We start from the raw sequence: 25,605 nt of genomic DNA, 5'->3' as shown, positions 1-25,605 counted from the left end.
CAAATCTCTTTTCCCAGGCTTTTGAGGGATTGTGATAATCATGCTTACAGCTCCTTCTCTCTGTGTGGGCTGGGGAATAATGTTTTATTGTTACATCTGATACATTGCCCAGAGGTGTGGTGCATTAGGTGACTAATAAATTGAAATAATAATGCATCAGTCAACATCAGCATAATCAACATTGGTATTTATGTTTAATGTGCTGCTGCTTATTCAGTTTCCTTCATGGGTGCAGAAACGTAAGGGGACATCTATTTTTTGTGTTTTAGCAGTGGACCTTAATTGGTATATCACATTGTCCTGGCAAAGATCCAAAACCTGTGTATTATCGTCTACACTGTTGTATTCTTGTTTCCATCAATCAACAACAACAACAACAACAACAACAACAACATAAAGTGAAGTTCCTTAAACAAGAATCTTGGGGCTCAAAGTTATAACCTTCAAATCAAGAAATTAAATCAAGAGTTGTTTTTAAATAGCTGGGGAAGGGCAGTGTATAACCTGCCACTTGTTTGGCAAAACCACACAATGAAGAAAAACACCCAGAATAATAGAAATAGAAATGCACACAATAATATAAATTTTCTTTCATAAACATGCTGGCTAGAAACATGCCGCTATTTTAGGTTTTAAATAGCTCATTAAAAGTCTCAGTGATGGCCATAAAATAATTATACTTCTCTCCTGGAGTAATCTTCCTCCTTCCTTTCTGTTACTTTAAAGGTTTAGAATTTGTCCACGGCTCTAACAGGCTTCTATGATTGGGTTAATGCATTTAAAAAGCTTGGCCATAAGTCTGTTAAGACTAGGATGTCCAATGGGGCCTAATAAGTCTGTTGAGACAATACATCTCTTGATATTTTTGCTTGCTGCAGTGAAACTATCTATTGCCCAAATGTGGCACAATCTATAGGTTTTTGAAGTAGACATGTGGTATAAAAATGTACAGAGGTGGTCTGAGGAAATAACCCACAATGTGATGGTGCTGAAAGGAAAGGAAAAAACCAGACACCTTTATGCCATCTGGTGGCTGTTAATTGCATACACTGGTGAAAGGGGTCTATAAAATACATTATCAGCTGCATCACTACAAAACTCGGTGTCGTGACAATGTACAGTATACTTTTTCCTATTACCAATCCCATGACCTGCGGTCAAGGGGAATAATGAAGCCTGTTGCTCATCCATTCACTGTCTTGTCAGATGATTGTTTTCCTTTAGATTGAACCAAGACCAATTTCATGATTTGAGGAAACTTAAGATGCTGAAGGTCAAGACGCAATGGCTAGGATTGCATATGAATCATCATTCCTTTTAATTGCGAACTTGGCTGCTGGAGTGCCTGTCAGATTGGAAATTAAATGGAGCCATTGAAAAAAACAAGATAGCGGTTTATAGGGAACTCAAGGGGTATGCAGAAGACATGGAGGAACAGCCTAAGTACCTGCAAAACTTATTCATGTCTGTGGAGAATGTTGAGGGGCAAAAAAGAAGAATGGAGCTGGTGGGGTGGGAAAGAGAAGAGGAAACTAGCTTGCTCAAGCCCCTAAAAGTTTTGTCTTTGAGGATTTGGAAGATTTTTAAAAACCTTGCAGTATACAGGGATGTTGCAGGAGGAAGGAAAGGCAAAAGGACACATTTCTCGCTTCCAAATCACCAAGTACCCCACCCTCAGGTTCCACGATAGAGCTATAAAATGCTTAGATTCAGGGCTAGCTTTACTAATAAATCTGAATTTGAATATAATAAATTTATCTACGTTAGTATCCCCCACTTGCCATTCACTACCTAAATAACTTATCTGAAATATTTCAGGTGGAATCCAGCCAAAGTTAAAGCACTTCAAAGTCCCATTGGTTTCTGAGATAGAGGACTATATGTCTACACTTAACACCCCAATGGAAACCAATGGGCTGGAATAGCTGCTGGTGCTTTTAATATATATCCCACTCTTCCTTACAAAGGAGTTCAGGGCAGGAAACCACAGGATATAAAGCCCTAAAAATGTATTTAAAACGTCCAAACTAGCAAAGCGCTCTACTTAAAAGGCTTGCTCTGCACCCTGGACTCAGCTATACAGCTGCAATTAAAACGTTTTAAGTGTGTTGTAAAGTGCAATATACAAATGTGACATTAGATGGCGATGGTGAGCTATGGCAAGTTCTGTATATTTTTCTAAACTTTTTTTATATGTGTGTAGATTCCACCCGTTTGTTGACTATACATCATTGTATATATTACTAGAGGGTGCTAGAGGCTGATGTTTGTCAGTCTCCTAATATCAGCTTGCCTTAAGAACTAAGAAGAGCCTTGTTGAATCAGACCAAAAGGTTCATATAGTTCTGAACACTGTCCGTACTGTGCCCAACCAAATGCCTTTAAGAACACACCTCTTTGAAGAGACGAAAATATCCGCCAGAAATAGCAATGCCGAAAGAACACAAAATTACCTGCATATCCTTTTGCGTGTGCTAAAATGGTCATTTTAAATCCACTGCATTGCATAATGGCACCATCTAGTGGGCAGTTCAGTGCAGCTGGTCAGACCCTTTGCTTCCATAGACTTTCACTGCTAATGAGCAAAGGCAGTTTCTCCTTCACTCTCGATTGTGTGGCTGACCGAAATGGGCTTGCTGTGGTTCAGCAGTTGATATACACAATACCAACGAGAAGAATAAATCCTATTCACCCAATGGTCCGGACAAATACATAAGTCTTTAGCACCTTGGGCTGGTGTCATGAACTCAAGCCAGTGGGCACCAGTCTTACTTGGGAGGAGAGGGGCTTCCACAACAGGGATGCAACACCCAAATGCCTGTGCTGTCTTGAAAGTCGTTTTCTAAGAAAAACATCATTTCCTACCCTTTCTCTTCTGTTCTTTTCTTCCAGCTGCACTACAGTCCAGCTTCCCCCTTCCACATACATGCAAAATAGCTGTCTGAGCCAGAAACTCAAGCTGCAAAGGGCTGTGTGGGTGAAGCAATGCAATTTGCATTAGAGGCTGATCCTTCTCAGATCATTTATACAGTACATCACAGTCTGAGATCCCTCACAACTCACTTTCCGAATACTAGGTAGTATGAATGTTTGATCATCAGAACAATCAAGCTTGAATCTGAACACAAGATAAATGTCGACTTTTTTCTTTCTTTCAGCAAACAGAAATCTATTTCCCCTAAATCAACTTCCTCACATTTATTGCTCAACGTTATTCAGACAATACTTACTTAGCAGAACCAAAGCTTTGCAGATGAAAACTAAACCACTTCTCCATTCTTGTTAAAAATGCTGAAGTGCTTAGTGTTTGTGTGTCTCCCTTTAGTATGTGGTATGAAATATTCCTGTTATTAGTGGTGCCTATTTCTACAATGCTGCCCATTTGATAAACCTCACTCAAGGTGTTTTTTCTTCTTTCAGCTCATTCATGTCTACCCAAGCTGGATCACGGGGGTGGTAAGAAAGTTGATCAAAAAGGTAAGTTTCTCCTTCAACTTACAGTAGTGAGATTCAAAGTGCTATACTAGAATAGATGGTATGTTCAACTATATGTGTACTGTATAAGATCAGTAAATCATCCTAGCCTTGGCGCATGTGCAATAATTCTTACTTAGTGCAATAATTCTACTTTATTTCAGTTACTTATACTGTATCTCATTTAAATTGTTTTTTAAACCCACAACAAATAATATCAAAATATAAAAGGCCACAGGGAAGTTGGTGGTAGAATAACCCTGTGGTGGGGGAGAAGACACTGAAGGTCAGTGTTTCTCAACTAGAGGACACCCCCAAAGGAGTGTATGAAGCTATTGGGTGGAGGAGTGTTTCCAAAAATACTATAAGTACAAAAATAAAAGTCACAAAATTTCAATACACTTGCAAATTTAAAAAAAAAGAATTAGGAGAGCTAGGTTTGAAGGGGTGTGGAATATTTATGTTAGCTAAAAGTGGATGTGGGTTTAAAAAGGTTGAGAAACATTTGTTCTGGTGGAGGAAAATGAGGCGGACTGCCTCCCTCCCCCTCTCACCTGAAGTCCATCCCACGAGAAAATTAATGGGGGGCGAGGGGTGGAAAAGTCCGGCCTCAACAGGTCCTGAGGTCTTTCTTCACCTTTCTCTTTTCTGGAAACCTCTTTGTATCAAACACCAATGTGAGCAGAAAATATAGAATCATCTGTTCAAATCTGATGTAAAGTTTTGATTAAGGCTTACAGAAAAGCAGCTTGTCATGTAGGGATTTTCTCTATGTGCTGGGCTTTACAGCTATAGATTGTGACATTGCTGCTGTTAATTTGTAGGATAGTTTTTAATGTATTTTATGGTTATGTATTTCTCTCTTTTTTTCTGTAAACCACTCTCTGAGTATGTCTGTACAAGTGCAGATTATGTCTGAGTATGTCTGTACAAGAGCAGAGGTTATTTTATTAATTCATGGTCTAGTGATATTGATCAGGATGTCTATATGGAACTACCGTGTTCTGCAGGCACTCGATGCCACAACGCAAAAACTAGCTGCTGGTCAGCAGAGCAACAGTGGCCGAGTGCAGCTTCCAATTCAGCACACAGCATATTCTAAGGAGTTGTTTGCGTCTTGACTTCTCATTACAGATGTGCCTGACAATTTCGCTACTCGCTCAGGGTCCAAAGCTGTTTTCAGCATTTGCAGCCATCCAAACGAAACCATCATAGGTGGGAATGTGATCCTAGTGTGCTACTACTCAAAGAATGATTGGCTGCCAATTAACTACACACTTTTCAGAAACCAGATCACGGCTATAGGTTATGCAACAACGTACAGGACAGAAGAAAGGGCTATGTTTAACCTCACAGTCATGTCCACCAGCGATCTGGGTGAATATAAATGTAAAGCTCAAAGATTTAAGGAATCCCAATACAGCCGTGGACTCAACATTACATTAAAAGGTATGTGTATTTCTAATATCAAAAGAGTTCTGGTTTTAGGGTGTGATCTTGAAAAGTGTCAGTTGGGAATCCTCATGGTGTTCTCATCAATTATGAGCCTGCTGTGCTGAGAACTTACAGCTTGTAAGAACCCAAGCACTTGTCATGACAGGTGACATTTGCACTTGAAAAGGCAGTGCACCCAAATTCAAAAAGAAAGACCTCTGCATGCAGGGCCAGAGTCTACATTTGCCGTACAAACATTCATGGGTAAAGAGCAAACTAAAGGTTAAAAGGAAAATGCACTTAAAGACATAAGAATGGGACACACAGCAACAGCAACAGCAACAACAACCTGGGACTAAACATCAGCAAAAACCAGGGATTGCCCAGCAGAGCTTTAAGTGGAATATGGTTTGTATAAGAACAGTCCTCCCTACTGACAGGCTTAAGGATGCACCCATGGTTAAAAAGCATTGGCTTAGGCTAACTTCCTTTCTGTGAACGGCACAGAGTTCTGCTTATGGGGAAATGTAAGTTTCTTCCCCCTTGCAGCCTCCTCACAAATCTGCTCCTAGGAATTGGAGAACTATTTGTAATGGTGTGGTGACTCTACGTGGAAAGTTTCCAGAATGCCCCCTCTTGCACTAATTTGAAACAATCTATAATCTATTTAGTTGCTGTTGTTGTTTCATCAAGTTTTGATTAAGGCTTACGGAGAAGGAGCTTGTCAAGTACTATATATTCCTGCGTATAAGACTACTTTTTAACCCAGGAAAATCTTCTCAAAAGTCGGGGGCCATCTTATACGCCGGGTCGTATTTCTTATATGGCAAGTATATCCCAAACGCTACATTTTAACTGGAAAAGTTGGGGTCGTCTTATACGCCCAGTCGTCTTATACGGCAGAATATACGAGTAGGGATTTTCTCTATGTGCTGGGTTTTACAGCTATATATTGTGACATTGCTGCTGTTAATTTGTAGGATAGGTTTCAATGTATTTCATGGTTACGTATTTCTCTCTCTCTTTTTTGCTGTAAACCACTCTCTGAATGTGTCTGTACAAGCGCAGATTATAAGTGAATTGCTACAATTGCTACCGCTAATACTATCCTGCCCAAGCTTTTGATAACTGGTAAAGACCTCGGGGTTGGTTATGTGCTACACACAAAGATGTATATTAAAGTTCTGACACAGCAGGGATTGTTTTACTTTGGGAAATGTTGATTTATGAGGGGGGATTTGAAGTAGAGCAAATGCACGGGGTGTTCTACCTCTCTTCTCCCCCCCCCCAACGCTTTACAATGTCAACTCCAACTCACTCCTGAAAGCTGATTCTCCCTCTCTGCAGTGCTTTGCCCGTGTGGAAGGGATGAAGGAAGGCTGGGTAGGGTCAGGATTGGAGCAGAGAAGCACAAGCACAGGAAACGTTTGAGAATAGCATTTCCCCTGCTCCCAATCCCCTCACTGCCATTTGGAATTAATGGAATCCACTGCCAGAAGACACTTAGATATCTCCCAGAGGTTATTTTATCAATTCATGGTCTAGTGATATTGATCAGGATGTCTATATGGAACTACCGTGTTCTGCAGCCACTTGATGCCACAACGCAAAAAACAGCTGCTGGTCAGCAAAGCAACAGTGGCCAAGTGCAGCTTCCAATTCAGCACACAGCATATTCTAAGGAGTTGTTTGCGTCTTGACTTCTCATTACAGATGTGTCTGACAATTTCGCTACTCACTCAGGGTCCAAAGCTGTTTTCAGCATTTACAGCCATCCAAACGAAACCATCATAGGCGGGAATGTGATCCTAGTGTGCTACTACTCAAAGAATGATTGGCTGCCAATTAACTACACACTTTTCAGAAACCAGGCCAAGGCTGTAGGCTATGCAACAACATACGGAACAGAAGAAAAGGCTGTGTTTAACCTCACAGTCATGTCCACCAGCGATCTGGGTGAATATAAATGTAAAGCTCAAAGATTTACGGAATCCCAATACAGCCGTGGACTCAACATTACATTAAGAGGTATGTGTGTTTTATAATATCTAGAGAGTTCTGGTTTTAGGGTGTGATCTTGAAAAGTGTCAGTTGGGAATCTCATCAATTATGAGCCTGTCGTGCTGAGAATTTACAGCTTGTAAGAACCCAAGCACTTGTCATGACAGGTGACATTTGCACTTGAAAAGCCAGTGTGCCCAAATTCAAAAAGTAAGACCTCTGCATGCAGGGCCAGAGTCTACATTTGCCATACGAACATCCATGGCTAAAGAACAAACTAAAGGTTTAAAGGAAAATGCACTTAAAGACATAAGAATGGGACACACACACACACAACAACAACAACAACAACCTGGGACTAAACATCAGCAAAAACCAGGGATTGCCCAGCAGCGCTTTGATTGGAATATAACTTGTATAAGAACAATCTAGAATCTATTTAGTTGCTGTTGTTGTTTCTTTTTACTTAAAAATGCATCACATTGGACAAGAACCTCATCCATGTTTACCTAACATCTATATGATTATATTTCTCCCAGTGGCGGAAGAGAAAAAGAACAAAAACTTGGTAGCATACATTGTGGCTCCCTTGCTTTTGTTGCTGTTGCTGCTAGCAGTAAGCACAGCAATTGCACTGTTGATTCTTCCTTGGTGTAAAGCAAGTAAGTATGACTTTGGTTTACCTATACTGTATAAGGATCTCTTTTTGTTTTTTAGACTTCAACTTCTGATATCACACTATTGGCCATCAATCTATCTGCCTACAACACATTTAACAGTCCTGTGCAGGTTTTTCTATTAGGAAATGTTTAAATGTTATAATTAAAGTTTAGTTTTCTTTCCTGTTTTGATTCAGCGGCCAAGGTTTCCAAATTTGTGGTGTGGTCTTGACCCATATTTGACCTGAGGCAGTTTTGAACAGATGCCAAAGTGCCCAATGACCTCTCTGCTTTAGCTACCATCGCTGCAAGAGTGCAAAAAAAAATTGAACTGCACAAACATTTGGAAATAAGCTTGAAATGTTAAGTTCATTAATCTTATTTGAGATGTTAAACGGTTTCAAACGGTTTTTCCAAAGGGAACCAAATGAATTGCTTTCAGATACTTCACTTCTTTAAACAAATCTGTTGTGATTTGGTGCTTTGGTGAAGGCCTTGCACATTTATTCAACCTGGTTTTTAGTCATTTTTGTGTATGCCCACAGAAACCCAAAGTTTCTCATCTAAAAGCCCCACAGCTTCATAATGATTTTTAAGACTGGAAATTAGATTATCAACAATTACATAAAACCATCTGTCTTGAATAGATCCTTTGGATTTCTGTCACTTCGGTTCTGTCATTTCATCATGAATCGATTTCCTCTTCTTAAGGCACCTCTCTGTAATTTTTTTTAATTTAACGTATCTTCTAACAACTTAAATAATGGCTTGGATCTCGATGTTCTAAGAGACCATATTCTCCCGTACAAATGTGCCCAGGGTTTGAGATCTACGTAGGAGGCCTTTCTCTTGGTCCCATCACCCTCGGAGACACGTCGGTGAGGATGCAAGAGAGGGCTTTCTCAGCGTGCTGCTGAGGTATTTGGGGGGGGATTGGGTTCTTGTTTTTATTTTGTTTATATCTTTTGTGGTTTTATATTCTGATTTTGTTCTGTGTGGCTAAGCCCTTCCCTGGCAAGACAAACATATTTCTGTCGAGAAAATTCATGGCGCTCCTAAACCTCCTGCGAGTCTTGTACCCTAGCACATGGTACATACAAATATTAACTTGAGGTTTGAGGGAACAAGCGCTTCGCATTTGGTTTTACACTCACAAAGATGAAAGTTTAAAAAAAACCATGCAGATTTATTCTGGTGTGCTGAGCATACAGGCAAATTAATTCACAATGAAGCATTAGATAATGAAAGAGTAATCTTTCCTTACCTTGAGTAGCGCTGGCGTGGCAACATCTCTGTGCTTCGGCAGAATCCTTATCAGCTTTTCCTCCTAATAAAAGTGCTTGAGCATCTGGCAGCCAGCTTTCACAATGTCACTCAGAACCACACGGTGATTTTGAAACCAAGCCCAGGTTGAATGAACTTCCCTGACCTTTTCTCACTTTTCTGTCGCTCCAGATCACATCTGCACTCCATGTTGTTAACTTCGCCTTAAAACAATGCCAAAACAGATGTAGACTTGTCCCTACGTGTTCTAGGCCAAACAAGAGGCGGCAACATGCATTCTCATGTGATAGCTTCTCTCTGCCGCTGTGGCGTAGTAAAGTCCTTTTTAAGAGAACTGTAGGAAATGTGAACTGGGGCCTAGTCATTCTGGTCTCTGTGCGCCTTAATCCTATTCATAAAGGCCTATAGAAAAATTGGGGTTTAGCAACCTCATAGCCACCACTCTGGTCTGCCAAGATGCCAAAATTCATCTCGTAAAGTATCGCTTGGTTTTTCCGTCTAGGCCCGGGATTTTACCCCTGTTCCTTACCGGTACTTAGAACAGACCTGCTGAAGTTATAGACACAACTAACTTTGGCTCATTCATTTCAGCGGGTCTTTGACTAGAACGTCATTGGAGACAACCCGCCGTCAGTCAAGAGTAGACAACATGGCGCTAGATGGGTCAATGAGCGGACTCGGGATGAGGCAGTTTCCTATGTTCCTATGGGTGTGTCCTGGAGAAAGCCTCGAGACTTGTAAAGATAGGTGTCAAGGGCTGCATTGGCAGCCAAGGCCTGAGGTCCCTCACCCATGTATATAAGTGGTATAGCACATTTGTTTGATTGCTGATAATAAATAATAATAATAATAATAATAATAATAATAATAATAATAATAATAAACTTTTATTTATATCCCGCCCTCCCCGGCCGAAGTCGGGCTCAGGGCGGTTAACATTAGATATATTGAAGGAGTGAAAGCCAGTGACCTATCTTGGAACACTGTAAAGACCAGGCAAGAGCCATTTTATATAGCCAGAAAAGCCATTTTATAAAAGCAAGCTAAAAGCTAAAATCTATTTCTCTTTCTCCGGCTTGCAACAGCAGTATCAAAAATAGAATTTTGCAAACGGCAGCAAGCTACTGCGGTTAGGGTATTTTGCAAGCTTTAAGCTATTTATGAGAAATGATCCCCTGACATTTGCCTCAAAACTTAGATGAACCACGATAAGCAAGCAAAGAGCAGGATGTTCAGCTCCCCACAAAACTAGTTAGTTCTCGCTTCTCCAGGATGTGCCCACCACAGGACTCCAGGTGCGACACACTGTTATGAGCTGTCAAGACCACTAACTCTCTTGCGTACATTTCTAAGAAGGGGGCCGTGGTTATCGGAATTAGTTAAGTGTCAGGAAGTTTCTCTCAATAATAAGCCTGCAGCACCATCTAGTGGATAGGGCAGCTTGGAACCAAACAAGGCAACCACCAATTTTCATTGGTTGAGCTTTAATGAATATGCATCAGGAAGTATAAGAACTTGCTAGCCATTGGTTGGGGGGAGGTTACTGGGTTGGAAGAGGGGTTGGGCCTTGCTTGTGCTAAGAGTATAAAAGATGGATCAATTTTTGGTCACAGCATGCATTTTTTCCATTTCTAAATGCATCCAACTTGCTTTGTACAAAACAACTTGAATCTATATAAACTTTCTTGTTAAAAGAATATCGCTGCCTGGCTTTCATTTCTGGTCAATCTCTGAAGTCCTGGAACTTGCTTAACAGCACCTTACATTTCTGGTGCCCCAGGTGACTCGGATCAAAAGGACCTTAAGTCCTTAATAAGACCAGAAGGCAGCTCCCTTGCCCTTTATGGGCAGGGCGGGGCGGCAGCCAACCGGCTAACCAGCTACTCCAACGCGCACCGAAAACCTTTCTTCGGAGGAGAGCGGACGGCACTTGGACCCCCTGCGCCCTGCACCAAAGAGGCAACGGATTGAAGAACCGAGGTTGAGAGGACAGGACAGAAACCAGCCGGCTGGGGGGTGAGTAAAACAAGCCCTAAGGGGGAATAGGAAGACCTCCTTTTAATTAAGGAGAAGGGAGATCCTGATCACATCTCCAGCGTGTTGGTGGTAACAGGGGAAGGATTGTCCCCCTGACAAGCACCCACGCTTAGGAAAAAGGAAGAAAGAGAAAGGGGGGGAACCGGGAGGTTAGAGTGTGGTGCAGCGTCCAGCAAAAGAGGCACCTTTGGTGTGCATGTGTGCTTGACAACCCCAGGGCATTCCCCTGGGGTAGTAGCAACCAGTACCTCGGTTCTCAGCCGGGCGACCGCGTCTGGGCAGGGAAAGTTGCGAACTGAGTCTGTGAGTGCTTGAGTGTGTGAACGCTGCACAGGGCCATACTAAATATGGGAGGGGGAGGCTCAAAGGGTCCAATGACCCCCCTTCAATGCATGCTGAACAACTTCGATAAGGGCTTCTCCGGTGACTATGGCATAGAAATGACACCAGAACGCTTACGGAACTTGTGTGAATTAGACTGGCCAACGCAAGGCACCGGGTGGCCCTCAGAGGGGAGTTTTGATAGGTACCTGGTCGGACGTTTGTGGGCCAACATCATCAAGGACAAGGGAGGTCATCCCGATCAGATACCGTTTGTGGACAGTTGGCTGAACGTCATAATAGAAGACCCCCCTTGGCTGAAGAAATGCAAGACTGACCAATGCAAGGTCATGGCCCTCGGGAATGAAATTAGAGGAGGACAAGTAGGAAAATGTCTTAAGAAGCCCATCTACCAGGGACCAGAGGCAGAAGTCCTCGCTCCACCCCCATATGTTCCAAGTGCCGTGGTGGCCCCACTGGGAGACCAGGGACAAGCACCCCATGTCCCCAACGCTCCACCGCTGCCCCAATATGTGGCCCCAGGAGCCGAAGCAGGAGGCGGGGTGCCCTCAGCCAGCCCAGAAAGCAAAGGGACAGAGCCTACTGAACAGGTTCTGGAGGAATTATACCCCAATCTTAAAGAATTGAGGGAGAAAATGAGTAGGTGCCGGTCCTCCACCACCATGTATCGGAAGGCTGAAGAGGCTTATCGCAACGGGCGAAATAAGGCATTGGGGGACTACATAAAGCGGTCCAGGTCCACCGCAGAGGCAGGAGCAGCAGTCCTGACACCCCTTCGCGTAGTCTGGGACAATCCACCACCGGCACCCCCTGCAGTTCAGGGAGGACAAGGCGGTGCACAAGTTGACCCTCCACGTAGGACATTCACCCTCCAGTACGTCCCCTTCACCACCACCGATTTGATGAATTGGAAGACCCACACCCCTGCATTTGCTGAGAAACCCCAGGCAATGGTGGACTTGCTGTCCTCCATATTTGCAGCCCATGAACCTACCTGGCCAGACTGTCAGCAGCTGCTGAGCACCCTTTTTACTTCAGAGGAGAGGAGACGAATTAATTCACAGGCATGTGAACATCTAAAAGATCAACAGGTGGCCGAACGGGACTGGCCTGGCCGCTATCCCCTGACCGACCCACATTGGGACCCAAATGTCCCAGACCAGCGCACTGCCCTGACAACCTACCGAGAAATTCTCCTGCATGGCGTTCGTAGGGCAGCTAGAAAACCAACAGACTTGTCTAAAGTCTCGACTGTAACACAGAAACCAGATGAAAGTCCCGGTGATTTTCTTGAGCGCCTGATGGAAGCCTATAGAATTTGGACCCCTTTCGACCCTGAAGACGCTGCACATGAGTTAATGGTGAACGCCTCCTTCATAGGACAGTGTGCAAAGGACATCAGAACAAAGATCCAGAAACAGGCCGGGTTCCAAGGCATGTCTAGATCCCAAATCATGGCCATTGCCCAAAAGGTGTTTGAACAGAGGGGAGATGTGGAGAAGAGAGAGAAAAAGCAGTGGATGAAGGAAAAGGCAGCGGTGATAGCCGCGGCAATGGCTCACACCCCAGTGACCCGGGAGGTGCGCCGCAACAACTCAGAAACCCGTGGCCGAGGGGGCGGAAGAGGTCAAGCCTTAGGAAGAAACCAGTGTGCGGTGTGCAAGCGGGAAGGGCACTGGAAGGCCGAATGTCCCCAGAATCAGCCAGGAAGAAGGGGAGAAGACAGAGGACGAGACCGCCGTGGCAGAATAGTGGAAGGAAGATACGCCAGAGGACCGGACAGGACAGACCTTGTGGGCCTGGCAGCCATGGGAGAATACCAAGACTAGGACGGACCGGGTTCCTCCTTTGTAGGCACTCAGCAAGCCTTTTTAGGTTCCCAATCGGAACCCATGGTCCAGATTAAATTAGGGAACCGACTCATGGACTTTATGATAGACACCGGAGCTCAATATTCAGTGGTCACCACTCCCCTCCAACGGGAAAGCCACAGAACAGTGAGCATAGTGGGAGCAACTGGCAACCACTCAAGAAAACCTTTTCTACAACCCTTGGACTGTCAGATCGGGGGGCGACACCTGACCCACCAGTTCTTGTACATACCTGAGTGTCCCGTACCCTTATTGGGTAGAGATGTCCTCTCCAAACTACAGGCTCAAATTACCTTCACCCCCAAAGGACCAGAATTGAAGTTGCCCCCACAGGCAAGCGGCATAATGTCGGTCACGGTGCCCAGAGAGCACTCATGGGAACTTCTGGCAGCCTTAACCACCGAAACCCAGCAAGCCGTCCCCAATGACCAGATCCCTAAAAATCTTCAAGCGCCACCGGGTGTCTGGGCTGAGGACAATCCCCCAGGATTAGCCATCAATATACCACCTATCATAGTCAAATTGAAGCCTTTTGCAACCCCCGTCTCTGTTAAACAATATCCCCTACCACGCCAAGCAGTGGAAGGTATACAGAAGCATCTAGACCGCCTGCTCCACTATGGGCTACTCAAACCTTGCCAATCTGAATGGAATACCCCTTTACTTCCGGTCAAAAAGCCCCAGACCAATGACTATCGTCCGGCACAGGATTTGAGGGTCGTCAACCAAGCCACAGAGACCCTCCACCCCAACGTGCCCAACCCATATACTTTACTAAGCCTCATCCCGCCTGAAGCTACCTTCTTCACCGTGCTGGACCTCAAGGACGCCTTCTTCTGTTGTCGGTTGGCTCCCCAAAGCCAGCCACTCTTTGCCTTCCAGTGGGAGGACCCACTGACCGGTACGAAGGGACAGCTTACGTGGACGAGACTTCCGCAAGGCTTTAAGAACTCGCCCACTCTTTTTGGAACGGCATTGGCACAGGACTTAGCAAAGTACCCCTCAGTACCTGGCCAAAAGGTTGTCTTGCAGTACGTTGATGATATAATCCTGGCGGCAGTAGACTACGAGACCTGCGCAGAGGGTACCGAGGAACTTCTCCACTTGCTGTGGGAAGCTGGCTACAAAGTGTCCCGGAAAAAGGCTCAATTGTGTCAAAAAGAAGTCAAATATTTAGGTTTTAATGTGTCACACCAGCAGAGGTCACTGCGACCTGAAAGAAAGGAAGCTATTTGCTGCATGAAGGAACCTACCACCAGAAAACAGCTGCGGGGATTCCTCGGAGCGGCAGGTTTTTGCAGAATCTGGATCCCAGGCTTCAGTGTCTTAGCAAAACCCCTGAACGAGAGTACCAGAGGCGGGGAAAGGGACCCTTTCGAGTGGGGACCAGCCCAGCAAGCAGCTTTTGAAACTCTTAAGCAATGTCTGATGGCGGCCCCAGCCCTGGGTCTGCCCAATCCCGGGAAAGCATTCCAACTTTATGTGCATGAACAAAGCGGCGTCGCTGCCGGAGTATTAACACAGAAGTTAGGAAGTTGGAATCGCCCTGTCGCCTACCTCTCCAAACAACTGGATCCCACGGCCAAAGGCTGGCCACCCTGTCTGCGAGCTGTTGCTGCAACAGCAACCCTGGTGGCAGAAGCCGATAAGTTCACCTTCGGCCAGGAGATGTATGTGAATGTTCCCCATGCAGTTCTCACCCTCATGGAATATAAAGGGAACTATTGGCTGACCAACCCTCGCATGGCCAAGTACCAAGGACTTTTGTGTGAAAATCCCAGGATACATTTAAGGGTTGTCAACACCCTTAACCCGGCCACTCTACTGCCATTGCCTGACACCGAGGACACGGAGCACCATGATTGCCTCCAAGTGATGGATGAGGTTTACTCCAGCAGACCAGATTTGAAGGATGAGCCAATGAAGAATCCCGATGTAGTGTATTACACGGATGGCAGCAGCTTCATCCTAGACGGCATCCGAAAGGCAGGATATGCGGTGGTAACTAATGAGGAAGTAGTGGAAGCTGAACCATTGTCCCCTGGTACCTCTGCCCAGAAAGCCGAGCTGATTGGACTGACCAGGGCCCTGCAATTGGCAGCTGGATGCAAGGCTAACATCTACACAGATTCCAAATACGCCTTCTTGACCCTGCATGCGCATGGAGCCCTGTGGAAAGAACGAGGCCTGATTGGGGCCCACGGGCAACCCCTGAAATATGGGCCTGAAGTTGAGACGCTACTGGAAGCCGTATGGGGCCCCGAGGAGATTGCTGTGATGCATTGCAAAGGCCATGGGAGAGGACGGGACATGGTCACCAGAGGCAACCGAAAGGCAGACGCCGCCGCCCGTGCAGCAGCTCTGAAACCTCTACCAGCGGTCACCGCAGCCCTCATACCAGACCTCACTCCAGACGATGTGGAACCACATTACACCCCAGATGAAGAGCAGTGGGCACGCCAGGAAGGAGCCAGAGTCCAGAAGGGATGGTTCCTTCTACCAGACAACCGTGTTTTTGTGCCCCACCAACTTGCCAGCATCATTGTGAAAAATCATCATGAGTCCACCCATTTCGGAGGTCCGGCAGCTAGGGAACACCTTGGGAGAATACTCTACATCCCCAATTTATCCCAACTGACTGCTGCTATCTCCCAGAGGTGCATCCTGTGTGCCAAAAACAACCCCAGGCAAGGCCTTCTACCTCCACCAGGCGTGCAACACGTGGGCTACACACCTATGGAAAGCTTGATTGTGGACTTTACTGAATTACCCCAGGCAAGGGGAATCAAATACTTGCTTGTGTTCGTCTGCACGCTGACTGGCTGGGCAGAAGCTTATCCCACCAGGACTGAGAAAGCCCGGGAGGTGACCAAGAAACTGCTACATGAACTCATTCCCAGATTTGGCCTCCCCCGGAGTATTGGCAGTGACAACGGCCCAGCCTTCATTGATAAGGTGGTGCAAGAAGTGTGCAAGGCGCTGCAGATAGACTGGAAGCTACACACAGCCTACAGACCTCAAAGTTCGGGAAAAACTGAGAGAATGAATCGCACCCTGAAGAACCATTTGGCTAAGCTGACCCAGGAGACAGGCCTAGCCTGGCCAGATGTCTTACCTATTGCCTTGTTCCGCATCCGGTGTGCTCCAACCAAGAGACTAAAGCTCTCACCCTTTGAACTCTTGTATGGCCGACCACCCCCTTTCGTCCGTGACATCCCCGCAAGTTTGGGCCGGGTGGGAGATCACATCACCCAGGAACAAGTGCAATCCCTGTCCCGTGTTTTTGCTTCTCTTTCCAGGTACTCCCTCGAGCGTACACCGTGCAGTCTCGCTGAGCCGGTCCACCAGTTCCAGCCGGGCGACAGCGTTTGGGTGAAGGAGTGGAAGCACGATCCCCTCATCCCCAAGTGGCGAGGCCCATATACCGTCCTTCTCTCCACTCCAACTGCGGTGAAAGTGGCCGAGGTGATTCCCTGGGTGCATCACACGCGTCTGAAGAAGTCAGAGGGTGTTTGGACTTGCAAAGGCAACCCGGCTGACCCTCTGAAACTGACTCTCTCCAAGAACCCCTGTGTCTGACGCTACCGGGAGAGCGTTGGGCCACGGGCACCGAGATCCTGCGGCTGATCAGCACAAGGACTTTTCCTCTTTCTACTTTTCCTCTATTCTGTATTGATTTGTTCTATGTCCTATTGGTCTGCCCCCACCGGGCCATACCAACCTCACTGGCCTGCTGACCTCTGCTACGACTGGTTTGTCTTGCCGGTGGTGAGGGACGGCGTGCTCATTGGCTATTGGGAACAGGGATCTAACGCAGCTAAGGTAGTAAAACACCCCACGTCCCCACTGTGGCTCCTCTACCACAACACTGCCCAGCGTGCGTGGGTGTTGCTCCTGCGGGAAGTTGCAGAGACGGTCGAAATCTATCGAGTTCTGGACCGCTCTTGCTGTTGTGGGGGGGTAACCAACTGTCCATCGGGGGGTAGAGCTGTGTACCAACCCCACTTAATAGACCAGGCCCTAATCTTGGTCCAGGTGCTGCATGGGAGGGAGCTTGAATCAGGTGCACATTGAAATTGCTGAACAGGTGCCAGTAAATCCGGCAGCTCCACCTGTGACTGTTGTAGTGGCTCGCACCTCCCAGAATTCCAAAACAACACCTGCGCTTGTAGGCCTGGTGACTCCACACCTAATACCCTTGGATGTGGCAGGGTATTCTTGTGGCTGCATAAGAGTGGCCACCCCAGGGTTTCAACCCCCATACGCCCTAGTCAGGGGCCACATAGGTGACCGCCACCCAGTGGGTCCGGCAGGAAGACAGACAGGGCTCCTAGCTCCAGAAGAATCCAGACCCTGGTACAGACCCTGGTATGCCGACGGCCCCGAAATAGCGGAGATCCTGGACCTTGCATACCTTCAGGCCCAGGCTGGACTCCGGCGGTGGTATCTAGGCAATTAGAGGCAGGGACCTCCTCCTATGCAGAGGCGCCCTTCACCCTCAGACCCCTACCAAGAGGACTGGTCGGAGCTGCAGTGCTATAAGTGGTTTGTCCGACCAGTGATCCGAAGGGGCGTCTTCCTCTGCGCAGGAAGCTTAAGGTGTGGCCACCATAGCTACGTCCTATTCCAACACCCCTGCCTTCCTTTGTGGCTGGTTTACAGAGCCACTGAGGCTCAGGGATGGGCTCATAGCCCCTTCATCCTCATCCGGAGAGTAGGTCCAGCATTTGAACTGTATAGAATTTACTGCCACCTCTACAGCTACCGAGGCTTTGCGGTGTATCAGTCCCAACTTAGTGAGGGAGCCGAACAGTGGTGTCCACGGATGGTCACTTTTCCCTTTATTAAGTGGGAACAATTCGTTTGTCGACGCTGTTCACGCCCCAGTAGGACCGGAGGTTAGAGTCCCACATGCCCTTGCCCTGGTGGACCCCCATCCCTCTGGGTTGTGGTATTACCTCGTTTGTGCTATTTCTGTGTTGCTGGTACAGCCATTTGTTCTGGGGCATCAGACATCCCTCTGATCAGGATGAGGAATCCGATCATACCCTGCCTCCTGATTGTTCTCACCTCCCAGACTGCCACAGGGTGGAGGGAGAACACCTTCCTGAATCTGACCTCTGCTGTAGCAAAAGCCCTGAACCGGTCAGAATGCTGGGTATGTGTGCATGTGCCTATGCACCTAGGACAGGGAATTCCACTAATAGGAGTTCCCCTTTTTATGAACAAGAGTCAGTTTCATGATTTGATGGCCACTCGCCAACGTCTGGGCACCAGATACACCAGATACGTGGTCCCCCAACACCACATCTGGCGTATTGACAGGGTCGAAGAGGGAGGCCCCTGCATCCATAGGGAGATTCCACCCCTCTCGTACGTCTCGGAATGGACCAGACGGACCTATGCATATGCCCAAGATCCTCTCCCGGAAGGGAAATTTGTGGGCAACTACTCGGGGTGCACCAGTCTACACAACTACACCAGACCCCCCCCCATAGACCCAGTGACAGGGTCGACTAACCCATGGGTAACAAACCCATGGACGTTTGCCTGGTCGGTTCCGGGGAAGAGAGAGGGCTGGTTTTGGCTGTGTGACCACACTGCTTACAAGACATTGCCTGCTAATTGGTATGGAACCTGCACCTTGGGTACCCTGGCCCCGGGGCTCACAATCCACGACACCCTCCCAGGAAGAGAACGCACTCGCTTTCGTAGAGCAAGGAACCCCTATACAGGTAACCCCCTGGTGGTCAGGAAAACCAAATTCCACTCAGGCGTTAGAGCCTTCCTACCCTGGCTTGGGGTTGCTGAACTAGAACGAGCACTGGTCAATGTCTCAGCATCGCTGGAACTCTTCGCCAATTCCACTGCTGATGCTTTAACCACCCTTCAGGGGGAGGTAGAACAGATGGCCTTGATGGCCAACTCTACGGCTGATGCCTTACTGGCCCTTCAGCTAGAGGTCAGACAGATGGCCACAACCTCTCTGCAGAACAGGATGGCTTTAGACTACCTACTGGCCAGCCAGGGAGGGGTATGTGCCCTCCTTAACTCTTCCTGTTGTGTGTACATCAATCAGGACCAGCGGGTGGTCACCGATATTGGAAGGATTAGGAAGTTAGCAAATGTGTACAACCAGAGCACCCGGGTGCAGGGTGATGTTCAAAACATAAAAAAACAGGCTGATCTGTACCACAAAGTTAGCCTAGATGGTGAAGGGCTCCCCAGTGTATGGAGTTGGCTTACTTCCTGGCTCCCAGGGTGGTCATGGTTAAAAGAGATTCTGCTCGTTGTATTGGTTTTCTTTATTATTGTCTTAGCCTTATCATGCATTGTGCCTTGCCTTATTCAGATTGTACGCCGAATGGTAAGCCGCTCAGTTAATGCAGCTACACGTACTCGTGTCCTGGCTCTCTATGATCTGGTACCTAGAGGTTCATCAAGCGAAGATGCAGAACCATAAATGGTTAGCATTTCGTGATGAAAAGGGGGGAATGAAGGAGTGAAAGCCAGTGACCTATCTTGGAACACTGTAAAGACCAGGCAAGAGCCATTTTATATAGCCAGAAAAGCCATTTTATAAAAGCAAGCTAAAAGCTAAAATCTATTTCTCTTTCTCCGGCTTGCAACAGCAGTATCAAAAATAGAATTTTGCAAACGGCAGCAAGCTACTGCGGTTAGGGTATTTTGCAAGCTTTAAGCTATTTATGAGAAATGATCCCCTGACATTTGCCTCAAAACTTAGATGAACCACGATAAGCAAGCAAAGAGCAGGATGTTCAGCTCCCCACAAAACTAGTTAGTTCTCGCTTCTCCAGGATGTGCCCACCACAGGACTCCAGGTGCGACACACTGTTATGAGCTGTCAAGACCACTAACTCTCTTGCGTACATTTCTAAGAAGGGGGCCGTGGTTATCGGAATTAGTTAAGTGTCAGGAAGTTTCTCTCAATAATAAGCCTGCAGCACCATCTAGTGGATAGGGCAGCTTGGAACCAAACAAGGCAACCACCAATTTTCATTGGTTGAGCTTTAATGAATATGCATCAGGAAGTATAAGAACTTGCTAGCCATTGGTTGGGGGGAGGTTACTGGGTTGGAAGAGGGGTTGGGCCTTGCTTGTGCTAAGAGTATAAAAGATGGATCAATTTTTGGTCACAGCATGCATTTTTTCCATTTCTAAATGCATCCAACTTGCTTTGTACAAAACAACTTGAATCTATATAAACTTTCTTGTTAAAAGAATATCGCTGCCTGGCTTTCATTTCTGGTCAATCTCTGAAGTCCTGGAACTTGCTTAACAGCACCTTACATTTCAACATTAGTATAAAATCAAACAATAATTAAATTACCTCCTAAAAACAGGTCAAATCAAATTAAAGTCTAATTAGATGGCTTTCCGGAGGGTTAGGGTAGGGAACAGTAAGCGCTCATCGGCCCAACTGTTTAGGCTGATCTTATATGGATGGGCCTGTGAGAATGCTGGGAGGCCTCTTTCATATTAGTTCTTATACAAAAAGAAAAGGGGAGTCAGGCTGAACCCTGACCAAAGGCATGGCAGAACAACTCCTGTCTTGCAGGCCCTGCAGAAAGATGTCAAATCCCACAGGGCCCTGATCTCTTGTGGCAGAACGTTCCACCAGGCCGGGGCTAAGGCCAAAAAGGCCCTGGCCTTGGTTGAGGCCAGCCTAATCTCTCTGAAATGGTTCCTGTATTTAGAGCAAGGGCAGGGAACCTTTTGTTGTAGGCCTCATCCCTTGAGGGAAACCTGTCAGGGTGGCATGCTGGTGGTGGGCAGGGCCTGTGGAGATTGGGCTATTATTTCTTACTGCCACCCCCTTTCCCTCTCTCTGCATCTCCCTTTCTACCACCCATCAGTCCCTCCTTGAACTAGGGGAGGGACAACCGTGGCAAGAACATGCAAGCTTCATAGGGCTTTCCCCCACTTCATCCTTCAATTGCTCAGTCCGTTTCAGACCATGCACATTATTTTGTCCATGTCTCTCTGGGCTCCCCCAACTGCATTACATTTGACCCAAGTTCATCACCCCTGACCTAGAGCCAAGAGAAGAGGATGCTTCATAGGGGAAAGCAAGGCCTTGCTTATCAGAAACACATTTTAACCCTATCACTGTATTTTGCTTTTATTTCACAGGAAAACAGAGTACAGGCAGCAAACCAACTGTTGTCGTTTCAGCCCGTCACCCAAGCAGTGACAACGGTGACGTTTATGATACTGGTAAAGACCAAACAATTCCATACCCTCCCAACATTTCCCCGATGAAAATAGGGACATCCCATTCCGTAATGATAATTTTACTATTTATACCCCCACACATCTGACTGGGTTGACCCAGCCACTGTGGAAAGCAAGACAAAGTATCGTATTGAAAGAAACAAGATTTGGTTCAAGGAATTCTGGCTCTATATGGCAAGGGGAATGAATATTTTACCAATCCTTTGTTGTAACATTGCCACAAGGGGTAGGGGGGTGGAAACACACACAACAAATCTTTTAGGCACATGTAATAAAGGAGATTATAGCTCATACGGAAGCAGTACATGATATATACTGCATTGAGACCCTGTAGTGTGTAGAATGACATGTGCCAATGGGCCAAACCATATAGCCAGTTGACTACCAGGAGCTTGTGCAAAGAGCTTTGAAAGCTGGCTGAGAAGAGAATAGAAAACAGGGCTGAAAAGAGTTGCAATAGGCCTAGTGCTAAAATCATAAGGCTCAATAACAGGAGAGCCTGGAGATTTACAGTATGTAAATTTGTACCTCCCTGTGTTCCAAAGCCTCAAGGTGGTTATTTTATGAGGGGCATTCACGGCAACTACAGGTACCTTTTCTCATCTACATGGAACATATTTATGAAAAGGGCCAAGAATAAGGAACTCTTTCATTTGAAGGAGCAAATGCAAAGAACGGACAAACCCAAACTCTAATAACTCTTTCCTGAAAAGGGATATATAGAAAAGCAATTTTAGCACTTCCAGAAGCTACAAAATATGCCCAGTTTCATTCCTATCAATCATTAAAAACTCAACCTGGGAACCATACAATTGAGAATTGTATTTAGTATTTCCCTGCATCTTAACAGAGATTCAGTTTTGTTAAATAGTCTCATTTCAGACATCACATTCCTGACCTTTCAAGACCATGGATTTTAGGATGAAGAATATAATTTCTGATTTGAGGCATAAAATATAAAAGATTGATCTGTTTTTGCAGGCCAGAAATGCCAGTTAACTCATCTTTTCACTTATTCTTTCTTGCATTCTATTCAGTATATGAAGAAAATGAGTATTGCAATGTGAAACTTAACACCAAGAAGGAAGACAACAGAAATGGTAAAGTCTATCTTGAATTCCCTAAATAAAACAATGCTAGGTTGAATACAGGTTTGCCCTCCTGAGTTGGACAATCCTACTAAAAGCAAACTATATACCGTATTAGGGTATGTGTACTAGAGAGTTATACTAAACAAAGAAAGAAATGAAACAGGACTACCAGCATGCAGCTCATGCGCATTATGGTTAAAAATAATGTCCAAACTCAACCAATATGAGAAAATTTCCAAAACTCCATGAACTTTCATTTCAAAAAAAAAATATTAAAAGGACAAAACATTTAGTTTTGTTTAGAACCTTTAAGAAATGATGATATATTGAAACACAGTAATAGCCCCCACCGTGCAATATTAGTGGTACTGAAAATATTTATTAAGCTTCATTTCAGTTTGGAAACCAGTTTTATGACTCATTACAACCGTTAGTGAGCCCACAATATATATATATATATATATATATGATTTTTTGGAATTACCCCAAAATACCTTACCTCAAAGCAGTAATGGGGAACCTATGCCCTCCAGATGTTGATGGACTAACTACCACCACCCCTGACCACTGGCAATGCTGGCTGTGGCTAATGAGATTTGTAGTCCAACATCTGGAGAGCCACAGGTTCCCCATCCCTGTCCTAAATAAGCAGTCTAAGGCTGCAGTCTCATGTTGTGAATGTCCTATTTAACTCAGTGGGATTTACTTCCTAGGAGAGAAAGAATTGAACTGAGATATTTTTTAATTAACATGGTACAGTACTCCAAATTTTTACTCAATGCATCCTTTGCTACTTTACGGTGAGTTCTACAAACAGGCTGGGCTACTGTGACATTGAGGAACATTCATATTCTTGCACTTCATGTTTGTTTGTGGAGAGCTTTACTTTATACTAACACAGCCGTTATATTGTTAAGATTGTTAATGACTGCTGCAAACTGGTATCTCACAAGATGCAGCATTCTGTTTACGAGTTCCTAAGGAATTCTGGACCTACTAAAAAAGCAACATTTCACATAAAAGAAATTGAGCATTTATAAATAGGCACTGCCCCTGCAAATAGGTAGGAGAAAATTCACATAAAAATGTATTTTAGACACATATTACAAATAACTTTACAGCTGATATTATAGCAAAAATGTCTTTTAAAAATGCAAACACTTGAAGATACAAGTTGCTATCCACAGCTGACACCAAAATTAGTGGAGAATGCGCATGGCAAGTACTATTGGATTGCACCCTACATTTTGCAAGTTTAGATGGGAAGACACGGAAAGTGCCCCACTGAAACCTGTAACTATGCTCCTTCCCTGGATTACCACATGAATATGACGCTACCTGTAATAAGTTATGGAATGGCAAGATATACCAACATGGAAATTGATATGACTAAGGTTATGTACACATTATGCCTTTAAAGCATATTCAAAGCACTTTTGCTCCCTCAAACAGTTCTGGGCACTGCAATTTGTTAAGGGTTGCTGGGAATGGAAACTCTGGGAGGTAAACTACAGTGCTCAGAATTACTTGATGTAATTATTGTGCTTCAAATATATAGTGTGTACACAGCCTTTTTTAAAGTTAAGTTCATTTCTTATTTATTCTAGTGATCCTTGGTGGGGATAGTACTGTGCACTATGCAGAAGTTGTCATCCGAAGATAAAAAGGTACATTTCCTTCCTCATTATTCACAAGCAACCGGGTTTTTTCAGATTCTCTTATTATGTCCATTTTGATCATGTCTCTGCCTGCAGAGGGTAGGCCCAAATCTTTAATTTACTTACTATTTGTGATGTGTTGAAGATAGTACCCTTTTTTCTCTTAAATGCTTGATAGCCAATTTTCAGCCACTGTAATTTCCAAAGCTTGGTTCAGACAAAAGCAAGACTTGGGTCTCATTTTGTCGCCGTCCCCCCAAACACTCTACTACTTCCTTCTATATTACAGACCACCAGAACCAAGCTATGATTTACAAATGTGGTTTGGAGGACATGCACAAACCATAATTTGGATGCAAAAGAGAGGGATTCAGAACATGCAACGGGAGGAGGAAGCTTATAAAACTGAAGCTCGAGCATTATATCCAAAAATAGTTTCTAGTGATTTGCAACGCCTTGAGGAAAAAATATGGGGTGTAAGAAGGAACCACAAACCAAAAGACATACTACTATGAGTGTAGAAACAGCAGCCAAACCTTCATTTTTCAATAATCCTTTCATATAATATATATTGCACACAATATTTTTTTTGAAGTCACTGCCTTACCCCCCCCCCCCGCCATTCCACCTAATCTCATAAGAATTGTTTTTCACATATTGATTAGATTACCCAACCAGCAGGAAGCTGTCAATTGTTCATCTAACTCTGACTGTTTCCGAGTAGCTTTAGAATATTCATCAACAAAGCCCATGTCCCTGTTTGTTTGTCTTTACAGGACTCTAGTCTGATACAAGTTGTCTCAAGATACTGCAGCCAAAATGACACAGCAGATCTAGAACCTTTCCTTTACCTTTTGAAAAGTTCAATATTACCTGCTTGCACCTGCTACATGTCTCCAACCTGATGTTCAGCATTTATTCAAACTGACACAGCAGCAATCAAGGAAGTGGAAAACAACAACCTCACTTCATTTGTTCAAAGTCTTCCTCTCCACCCCACCCCCCAAATTAAATTACAATAGGGAATGATTTTGCATATGAACCTGAGACACTTAAAGCATATATAAATGGCATTCCCATAAACTGGAATATACGTTAGCTTATGTTGGAAATGGAAGCAGAATTTGGCTAACTAGGATGGGTCCATGTTCAGATGACAGTTGTTCCACTGCACAAAAGTCATCCATGCCTATTTCTACTATAGAAAAAGACAAAATTATTGATCAACAGTACACCAATTACTTTCAGATGAAGATGTTGCTATGTTGTGATAAAATTAAGATCTCCTGGGGTCTGGAAGGCTCCAAACTGCTAGTTATCAAAGGATCATATCTTTGCTTGTCCTCTGCTTCTTACTTTAGATAATGTTCTGCAATGTTACTATGAACTGAAAGCTGCGGCTTTCCATTTGCATGGTTTTGCCTCATCTTATCACATGATGAAAGAGCCCCCTAGCGAACAGAACAATGTATCAGAAAAAGAAGTCCATTTTCCTGAC

The 25,605-nt window shown here is 45.1% G+C and overlaps 1 protein-coding gene across 2 annotated transcripts; it reads left to right on the top strand.

Moving 5' to 3' along the window:
* Positions 1 to 3,023: 3,023 nt before the first annotated feature.
* Positions 3,024 to 25,570, top strand: MILR1 (mast cell immunoglobulin like receptor 1). 2 transcript variants are annotated; one of them, XM_035103976.2, is made up of 9 exons: positions 3,024 to 3,331; positions 3,421 to 3,477; positions 4,609 to 4,923; positions 6,622 to 6,936; positions 7,449 to 7,571; positions 21,257 to 21,340; positions 22,396 to 22,458; positions 24,057 to 24,116; positions 24,884 to 25,570. In XM_035103976.2, exons 1-8 carry the CDS (start codon positions 3,289 to 3,291, stop codon positions 24,110 to 24,112), a joined length of 1,056 nt encoding a protein of 351 aa, XP_034959867.1. In that variant the 5' UTR covers positions 3,024 to 3,288; the 3' UTR covers positions 24,113 to 24,116; positions 24,884 to 25,570. The 2 variants fall into 2 exon arrangements, with proteins under 2 accessions (XP_034959867.1, XP_034959869.1); XM_035103978.2 differs by lacking the exon at positions 7,449 to 7,571.
* The last annotated feature ends 35 nt before the right edge of the window (positions 25,571 to 25,605 follow it).

This window comes from Zootoca vivipara, chromosome 2, assembly GCF_963506605.1.
Source record: "Zootoca vivipara chromosome 2, rZooViv1.1, whole genome shotgun sequence".
NCBI classification, from domain to species: domain Eukaryota; kingdom Metazoa; phylum Chordata; class Lepidosauria; order Squamata; family Lacertidae; genus Zootoca; species Zootoca vivipara.
This window is presented reverse-complemented; position numbering and strand designations above follow the sequence as displayed.

What these genes read in the sequence shown, in the direction of transcription:
- MILR1 (XM_035103976.2), top strand. Translation starts at nt 3,289, where the DNA reads ATGCTGAAGTGCTTAGTGTTTGTGTGTCTCCCTTTAGTATGTG. An exon ending in ACTCAACATTACATTAAAAG is followed by an intron (nt 4,924 to 6,621) that starts GTATGTGTATTT and finishes TTCTCATTACAG; the next exon opens with ATGTGTCTGACAATTTCGCT. An exon ending in CGGTGACGTTTATGATACTG is followed by an intron (nt 21,341 to 22,395) that starts GTAAAGACCAAA and finishes CATTCTATTCAG; the next exon opens with TATATGAAGAAAATGAGTAT.